The sequence below is a fragment of the Taudactylus pleione genome, unplaced genomic scaffold (assembly GCF_031769625.1).
Source record: "Taudactylus pleione unplaced genomic scaffold, aTauple2 ptg000148l, whole genome shotgun sequence".
In the NCBI taxonomy this organism is placed as follows: Eukaryota; Metazoa; Chordata; class Amphibia; order Anura; family Myobatrachidae; genus Taudactylus; species Taudactylus pleione.
Window position 1 is genome coordinate 1,663,290 of NW_028284550.1, and position 9,949 is coordinate 1,673,238.

General features: G+C 42.2%; 1 protein-coding gene across 1 annotated transcript; it reads right to left on the bottom strand.

The window, feature by feature from the left end:
- Positions 1–575: 575 nt before the first annotated feature.
- Positions 576–3,488, bottom strand: LOC148522271 (olfactory receptor 5V1-like). The gene is made up of 2 exons (XM_088474188.1): positions 3,469–3,488; positions 576–1,518 (listed from the first exon to the last, which is right to left on the bottom strand). The coding sequence occupies exon 2, from the start codon at positions 1,512–1,514 to the stop codon at positions 576–578; it is 939 nt and encodes a 312-aa protein (XP_088330314.1). The 5' UTR covers positions 1,515–1,518; positions 3,469–3,488.
- Between the last annotated feature and the right edge of the window lie 6,461 nt (positions 3,489–9,949).

Below are 9,949 nucleotides of genomic sequence, written 5' to 3' on the forward strand. Positions count from 1 at the left end.
ATATGTCAAGTGAAAAAAAAAACCCCTCCAAAATGGCTTTTTGCTAATAGTCACAAATGTATACCAGACGTCAGTTTTTATATTGGCACATGAGACCTTCTAATGAGCTACATATAGGCATTATCTAGGTGCGCGAAAAGAAGCCTATAGCACCATCCAAATACCAGTGATACCGTATGTTTTTTAAATACCTGCTCATGAGTGGGGTTACCTATATGGTCAGTAGGAAGATTGTTGCATACGCAGGGTGCAGAAAATGAAACTGGCAAGCCGGACGGACCAAGTAACCAAATGTATTCTATATTCGCTCTCTCGCGCTCTCGCTCTCTCTCTCACACATTGGAATAAGACGGAGTGTTTAACTTAACCACAGGCACCATCCAAATAGAGAAGTAGGCGATGCTTTGACCTCAATTGTGAAACTCGTGCACTGTGACACAATGGGTTTAATTTATATGCAAAACCACGAGACAAATGTATCCACATTTTATGACTCCACCTAGAATTGTGAGCTCAGAATAGGGCACACCAGCGCTAGACTTGACCTTTTTGCTTTTTGTCAGTGCAGTGATTAATTATTTATATACTATCAGAGACCATTTCTTCTTTAGGGTTCCTTTGACATCTTTATTCCTTATACTGTAGATGATGGGGTTCAGCATCGGGGTCACCACTGTGTAGAGTATGGAGACAGCTCTATCCCGATCTGGGGAGTAACTGTGCCGGGGGCGCAAGTACATGAACATGATGGTGCCGTAGTAGAGGAAAACCACGGTTAAATGTGAGGCACAAGTGGAGAATGCCTTGTATCTCCCTTTGCTGGAGCGGATCTTCAGGATGGTAGAAATGATGTGAAAATAAGAAATAATGGTCAAGATGAATGAGCAAAGCGCAATTAATCCACCGGAGATGTACACCGCGACCTCATTGAATAATGTGTCTCTACAGGAGAGCCGGAAGAGAGGGGGCATCTCGCAGAAGAAGTGGTTGACACGGTTGGACCTGCAGTAAGGCAGCTGGAAGGTGAATACGGCATGGATCACAGCGTTCAGAAAGCTGAAAGTCCAGGAACCAGCGGCCAGGCAAAGGCACAATCTATTGTTCATTATAATCTGGTAACGCAGAGGTATGCAGATAGCCACGTATCTATCGTAGGCCATGACGGCCAATACTATGCACTCTGCTGCTCCCAAGGCTAAGGAGAAATACATCTGGGAGGCACATCCTAAGAAAGAAATGCTTTTGTCATGAGATATGGTATTGGCAAGTAGTTTAGGCACAATGGTGGAGGAGAAACAGATGTCGATGACTGACAGGTTGGTGAGGAAGAAGTACATAGGAGTGTGCAGCTGGCTGTCAGCTCTCACAACTACAATCAGGAGAACATTTCCCGAGAGTGTGATGGTGTAAATCACTAGGAAGAGCAGGAAGTATATAACCTGGAGATGCAGGACGGTGGAGAGGCCAAGGAGGACGAACGTGTTCACAAATGTCTTGTTTCCTCGTTCCATCATACTTCTGCACCTGTGTAAAGAGGAAGTTTTGTAAACTGTTGTGAATGTGTATTTTATTTTTTTCATTTTGGCTGTTACTTTAGTCAGTTGTCCCATCAAGGTGACTGATTCATATCTTACCTTAATTTAACCAATATTATTGGGGGGGGGGCTCAATCCTATCTGACCTAACGTCTGCCTGTCTTCAGCTTTGATCATTTGGGTACAACTAGACTGTTTCTTGGACGTATCTGAAGGGCTTTGATTCAGATACTCTATGTTCCTCAAAAGCTCATGCTGTCAGGTAGCTGATTGCAGGTCTGTGCTAAAAGACAGTAGGTGATGTTGGAAGTCACCCTAGACAGAGTTCTGAGGGAGCTTCGCAAGAGATGAGAGGAGCCGCAGAGACATTGAGGAGCTACAGAGACACTGAATGTAATTCTGTTCCTGATGTGGGACCCATAGTACACAAACCCCAAACTCCTACAAAGGGTTCACTCCTAGCTTAAGCCAATCAGCAGTGACCCCAAACCTTTGAGAAAGTATACAGGAGAAGAAGGGTCCATGAAGAAAGCTGCTATAGTGGTCCAGACATAGAGGGGAACATAATGTGGAGGAGATAGGTGTAAGGATATAGACACATGTACTGTCCCCAATGCCAAGTGATACATCTACAGTATATTAATTGAGATGCATAAATTGGCTGATTGGACACAATGTGATGTCTCGTATTGCACAGAAAGACAATAGTTGTATGTGTATGACTATGATCTTAATTTCATAAAGAGGATACGTTACATAGGGAGCTGTCGTTACTTTGAGGATGCTGGTCTATTCATTGATTGGTGCCCTGTTCCGTGTGCACTGCAAGTGCACTTTTTTGTGTCTTCCATTGCACTGAATGGAGTCATGCCCTTTTTACAATCTATTGCTGTTGTTGGGTGTCTCCACGGTTCACATCAGAAAGGTACAACCATCATCCAACCTATCCATTGTGGTTCTTCAATTTTTTTTTTTTTATTGGCAACAACATCCATACACTCTACGGTAATAAAAAAAAATAAAAAAAAAATAAAATATATATATATATATATATATATATAAAATTTATCTCTATATTGTTTTAAACAAACCTCTGACATTTATTAAAATATGTGTCTGTCTGCACTCCAAATTTTAGAAACGTACAGTAAAAGGAACAGGGGTGGACTGGCACTTCTGGCAAATGCCAGAAGGCCCTTCTGGCTTTTGCCAGATGGCCTGATGGCCCACTCTGGCCTGAAAACCATGGCCAAGCTGCTCCGCCTCCCAGTGCTCTGCTAGGCGGAGATATATCATATTTGCATACTTTTAATTGCTCTTCCCGGGGAGGAGAAGCAGGGGGCGGGGATGTCGTTGAGCATCATTACGCCCTACCCCCTTGTGGGAAATTGTCGTGATTAGCTAATATTTAAATAGGCGATGGGGCCAAATGACGCAATTTTTGTAGAATCGTGTCATTAAGCCCTTCCCCCTACTCGAGGTCCCCTGATCTCTAGGCTGAGATCATTTCTGTTGAAAATCCCCAGCTTTTCAAAGACATGGCTTAGTCACGTGTCTTGGTCAGCCATACTATGTTTCTCTTCCCCCTAGAGACTGTATATAAACAGATGAAACATCACTGAAAAAAATTAAATTTTAGGATTATTTGTTTGTGTTTAATATGAAGGGGAAATTCATATTCCTGATTTTTTTTTTCCCTCCCACCAAATACTTTTGAACAGTAAACGAGAGAAACAAATAAAATCAAGAAATAAAATGTTCCCATTATTGACAATTTTTTTACCCTCAGAATATAATTTTTTAATAAATTTCTCTCTGAAAAACTGGGATAATAATAATTCCCAGAAAAATGAATGCTCTATTAACCTAATATGAGGAATTAGGGGGAGATTTAAGAAATCACCAACCAATCAGCGGCTAACTGTCATATTACAGGCTGTGTTTGAAAAATGACAGCAGCTGATTGGTTGGTACTTTATCTCTCTAAGCTTTATTAAATCTCTCCCTAATTCACTAAAGCAAACAGCTGCTTGATTTGCTCTAGTGAATTATTCATTAAAATGGGAATGGGCCCTTAACACAGTAGATACCGGATGTTTTAAGTAACATGTCCCTTCATCATTAGTGCCTCGATGTGGTCGTCAAATACTTATCACCGAAACTAGAAGTGTTTGAAGCTTGATCGCAGGAACGGACGCCATCTTCAGATGCTTCCTGGAGCCACGCCCCTTTCTAACGGAAGGAGATCTGGATTCGGCCCTCCCTCTGTGTGCGTGTATGAACTCAGGGCCTGATTCAGACCCGCTTGCGAGCGCTGAGCGCTCGCAAGCGGGTCGATGTTGGGCCAGTGCGCATGCGCACGACGGACCCGGCTCCGTCGTGCGCATGCTTGAGACCCGGATAGCGACGGGCAAGCCGTCGCTATGGGTCTCGCTACAAAGGGGGCGTGCTGTCGATGGAGAGTGACAGCACGCCCCCTTTGGTGGGCGTGCCGGGGGCGTGGCTGGCCAGACGGAGGCGTTCCCATGATAGAGCCAAAAGCACTCCAGGGCTTGCGGCAGACGAGACCCTACCACAAGGGTCTCGTCGCAAGCCCGATGGTCGCGATGGTCTTGACCATCGCGACCATCTTTTTGGCCGCTCGCTATAGCTGTGGATGGTCACCCACAGCTATGCGAGCGGCCAGGAGGCCGCTCTAAAATTCAGAGGGAGGGCCCTGATTCAGAGCGAGCGCTCTGTCAGAGCGTCCGGCTCTGAATCAGGGCCTCAGTTCACGCGTGCGCACTTACGCTGCCTGAGGGTGTAAACTTTCACCGTTACTATTAGTGGCAACAGTGGCTTTGCCTAAGGATGGCACCGGAGCAATAATGAATTGTTCCGGCACTTTTATATCCACAGCTACAACTCGTGGTGCGTTGAATCATGAATAACAAGGGAAGTCCAATTTGGCTTTTTAATGAATAGACGCCCTAAATCACTAATAGTGGTGTTACTGCCATGTTTATATTGTATTACTCACAAAATTTGTGGTACATGAATAAACAAATTGCAGTACCTGTAAGTAAGAACACACTTAAATAGATGAAGGGTTCAGGGTATAAAGGAAGGAGCTAAAACAACAAATAAAAAACTACAATATTTCCCAGTGAGATACCGTTTGCTGGATTAAATGCATTTCCATTGACCACAATAGTCTCATAATATATAATATTCTGTTTTCTACACTTTTTGCTAATGGGAATATCAACGCGAAAGGATATCAACACCATCCCTCAATCTGTTTGAAGCAATAAGCGTAGAGCGAAGCGTGGCGTGGGCATGTTGTAACCATTGGTGGCACCAGCCGAGGTGGCCCAAGGCGGTTTCAGGGTAAATAACTACATTTTATTCTGTATAAAAACTCCAGCTTCAGCCAGCAGAAACAAACACTTGACAGAAGAATACAGTTATGGTTGTTTTGAAAGGAATCAGTATGTTATAACGCTGGACCTAAGCCCGGCGGATGAAATACTGACGCCAGAAGGCCGGCAGAAGGAGATCCCGACTAGGGTATGTAAGTACCCGAAGACTCCCCTCTCCCTCCCCCTAATCCTCCTTTAGTGGTGCCTAACCCTAACCTCCCCCCCCCTAGTGCCTAACCCTAACCCTCCCGGGTGGGGGGGGGGTGCCTAAACCTTATCTCTCCCCGGTGGTGCCTAACCCTCCCGGGTTGTAATACCTAACCCTCCCAGCTCCCGACGCCTTGCTTACCTACGTTCGGTATGCCGGCAGTCGGCATTCTGACCGTCAGCTTCCTGACTACATCCCGTTTTGAACTACTAAGATACATTCTTATAAAAGCCACAACAAAAAAGGGAAAAAATAAATACAAATAACAGAAATCTAAAAAGGAAGAAAAAGAAAGTTAAATACACTTATTTATAGCCGCTATAACTTTCCCTAAACTAGAGGAAATGAGACATAATAACAGCTATTGTCATTTAACCGGCAATATAGTGGAAATGAGTTGTGTCTACACAGTACCACATTCATTAAGAGGTTGATCTCTACTGAAAGAATATTTTTAAGTTTTGGTTGAAGTCATTGAGTTCTACAATAAAAGTAAGAAGGTCTGTGTGGGAATGATGGAGTTTAAAAAATTAAATAAAAAACTTTATTTTGGAAGAACCATTTGCCATATCTGCCATTGTCCCCAATGGTTGTAACGGTGCCACTCTGGCGCAAATAAAAGGAGAGAAATTCTTGTACAATTTTATCATTATCGACAAAACTTTAAGCATGATTTACTTTTCTTTTTTTAAAAGTTATAATGTCTGTACCTTTTTAAAAGTCACATAAACACCTGTATTATCTACTGTTTACACATTATTTTTAGATTAAACTCATAAATATAATTGACATCTATGTAAGATTTAATATAGGACACAAATAAAATACCAATTCAAGAGATGTAATTCTGTTCCAGGATACATATTCCGGGTGACTGTCCCAAAAATGGCCTTCTTCTGGAAAACTGTAATAACAAGACTATCAAATGAAATCCGGGGAATGGGATCTGCTGACTAACCCTGGATTCTAGTGACTTTTCTATACGTGTGTGTGAGAGATTATATATATATATATATATATATATATATATATATATAATGTGTATGTATATAATTATTGTGGTGGACAGTTGTTAGACGGATGTTAAGGTGGGTATATTTTTGTGCCTGATTTTTTACGTTTTTAGGATCATTTTGGAAGATTGAGGTATTTTGATAAAATAAAAAGTCAGAGAAGCAACTTTTTTTTTTTTATTCCTACTTAGTCTTCAAAAAAAATCAACAAAATAGACAACATCTGTCTTATTGCTGATAACTTATCAGAAAAATAAATTTCATCTAAAATTAAACTTTTTCATTGCGATATTAGATTTTTAAAAATTAAAACAATACAAAAAATATTGTGACACTGAATTTGGGTCACAGTAACATTTTTGGAGTTTAGCTGGCGTCACAGCACAGAGAACGAGTGGTAGTGGAAAAGGGATAGGGTGGAGTCTTCACTCCAGCTACTGAGAGGTTTGTCAAAGTTGCACAACTAAGTAAATAGAAACACGTAATTTAAAATGCCCCGTGTCTTGACCGAACCTCAATGACGCCGGATTAAACACCTGAAATAACGTGACTAAAGTCCTGATATGAATCCAATGGCGATCCCACTTGCCTCCTTCCATTAAGGGACTGGTTTCACCACATTCCTTTATACATATGGTGGACTTAATCACGGCAGATTCTCTGCAAGCTGATTAGCCATTTCCGCTTTCCTCTACATCCCTTCTCCACCTCCTTCTCCCTTTCTTCCTCTACTTATTATACACGGTTACGGTCATGTTATATCTGACAACCTTTATAAATGTTTCTGCTTATTGCACTGTCACTGTCTCATACACGATGTTACATGTTGTACTGGCTTTACTTCTGTTTATGCATCCGAAATGAAAGTAAAGATTTTATGAAAAAAAAAAATCCCAAATTGACCGCTTACTTAAGTCCTGCAGTTTATTCGGAAATCCATGGCTATGTGAGACGGGAAGGTGCCACGTTTACACTGCCTGAGAGGAAGAGTTGGACAGACTGACAGTTCCTTGTTGAGTATGGATTTTGTATCATTTGGAAAAATAAACTCAGATTATGTTTTCTGGGATGAGATTTATTTTAAGTTGAAGTAGAGGATCCATTTACGAGTGTGTTCCCTCTTTAAAAAAAATCCTACATACTTAAATAGGAGATGGGGCAAAAATGACGGGATTCTCATAGAATCACGTCAAGAGGCTGTGTACCCTAAACACGGACCTCCTATCCACGGGAAAATTCTGCCCACTTCACTAGAAAGTGGGCAGGATGCGGGAGACAGGGGAGTATCTATAATGGGTAAAGGGTGTGCAGGGCACACTGGCCCGTGGGTCCAGGAGGGCCCCCGCACTGCACACCCTGCACCCATAGTATACTTAACTCTCCGGAGTCCCATGTCGGCGTTGGGGGGCCGGCGCAGCAAAAACGGCTGGAAAATGGCCGCCGTGACCATTTTCCCATTGTTTGCGCATGCGCAGTACAGGAAAAAATGAGCGCCGTGGCTATTTTCCCGGTGACTTGCGAATACGTTATAGACTCCGGACACACTTGTGCCCAGAGTCTATAAGTGTGGCGCTGGCTGCGCACAGCTCAGTGCGCTGCCGGAGGGAGAGGAGGGGGCCTGTGTCAGAGACTGCACACGGCCCCCCCTCCTCTGTAGAAACACTCCTGGTGGGAGAAGTACCTACTCTTCTGGGGGTACGGGGGATCACCTGAAAAATTGGGAGCTTCCCTCAGGTCCTGGCAGGGTATGCAGTCAGGAAGCCGGCGGACCTAATCCCGACAGCCGGCTTCCCGACTGTCATATCCCAGCAAGTGTCTCTAAAGACAGGCGTCGATATGCCGATGCCTGTCATTAGACATACGCCGGGAGACCGACGCCCGGCATCCCTATCGAAGGGATGCCGAGTGCGGATAGCCGCGGGAGGGTGGGGGAGGGTTAGGTTTAAGGTTCCCGGGGGGGGACTTAGGGTTAGGCACCTCCTCAGGGGACTTGGGTTTAGGCGGCGGGGAAGGGGGGGTTAGGGTTAGGCACTGGGGGGAAGGTTAGGGTTAGGCACCCCTAAGGGAGGGTTAGAGTTAGGGGAGGGAATTAGGTTAATCAATACTTACCTTAGGGATGATCAGGATTTTCACCCATGTCGGGCAGCCGCTGTCGGGATTCCAACCACTGGACATGCGTCCGGCGGTAAATCATACCGATTCCCCCGGCAGAGTAGGTATGTATGAGTATGAAGGAATCAACTGTAACGTAGTTCCTCCAACATATATTGGAGGTCTGGCAGTACATTTTGTGTTGGTAAGAAGGATCTAGCTACCATCTATGGTAAATTTTATACACTGTGGATAACCTAAGCTGTAATTTCATTAAATGTTAGAGCAAGTAAATTGTTCCCAATCTCAGACAGCTGACTGATCACAATTGTTTATCGTATGTTGGATTTATGCCCAGATTTGTTAAGTGTCAGTGTTTTCCCCACATTTGCAACTATGTGGTTGTGTTTTTACTACATACTGTTTCTGTTTATTGTGTCAGTATTTTGCTCCCAACTGTTGCTATGTACTAAGGCTTGGAGAGAAAGAAAGTGGATGGAGAGAAAGTACCAACCAATCAGCTCCTAACTGTAATTTTTCAAACACAACCTGTGAAGTGAAAACAAGCAGAAAGAAGAAATCTCTCCTAATTGGGGCACACTATGTCACAAATTATTAGCAATTAATTAAAAATTAACTTTTATTATAATTGATTAAAATACTCAATATTGGATAGATGACACAACATAAAATTCTACTACATGTACGTAGAAAGATTATTATTGATTTAACTCAATATGACCTGTGTGTAAATCCTACAATGTATCCAGTTAATCCTAATACATATTAAAGTGCACTGTGCAGAAAAAATGTGTAAAGAAAAACAATTATGGAAGGGGGAATGAAGGGAAATTTGAGATTTAGAAGATAAATTATAAATAACTAACTATCATAGACAATGCTAGAACCATCATCTGTGAAAATTACAATGATACAAAAAATCTCTTTACTACAAAATGCCCCTATCTATATTACATTCAACAATAAACCCTAAAGTGACCAATGCAATTAGAAATAAATACATAAAAAATCCAGTGAATTCATAAATAAGAAACAATTGTTTGTGATATGTGCAGAATACAAATATAAATTGTTAGACTATCAAAAGAGATAATAAATAAATAATTATATCAGCAAATTCATGAGTTGCTTGCAATGATGATATAACAGAAAAAATGCAATCTCCTACATTGATGTAAAACATCAAACCAGTAATAATTGCCGAAAGTTAATCACATATATTGAAAATGAATTATTCTATATGTAATCATTCAAATATTAGTCACTGATTCCATATTGAAATCAAATGGACTCAATGACAACCACGTATTCCATTGAATTTACCCTATTATTAGGAAACAAGTTTTGAGGCGTCCCTCAGTGTAAAACAGTTGAAATCATAATCTCCCTTATATAGATAGTTGCAGGTGAAAGTAATATTACCTGTGTGCTTATCAGTACAAAGATCTGCTGTTACCAGTCTTACTAATGCATAGGCCTGGTAATGAGAGTCCCTGTTTCTGTGGCACAGTGAAAGAACAAAAGTATTTTCTCTGCTGTCAGTGCGGGCAATGTAGTCACCCTGTTACAGCAGCATTGCAGGGTGAAACTGACAGAGGTGGCAACTGATGAGAGTCTAATGAATGGTGAGAGAAAGGGAGAAGAGATACCTGTCGGCGGGGAGCAGAGAGAGAACACCCG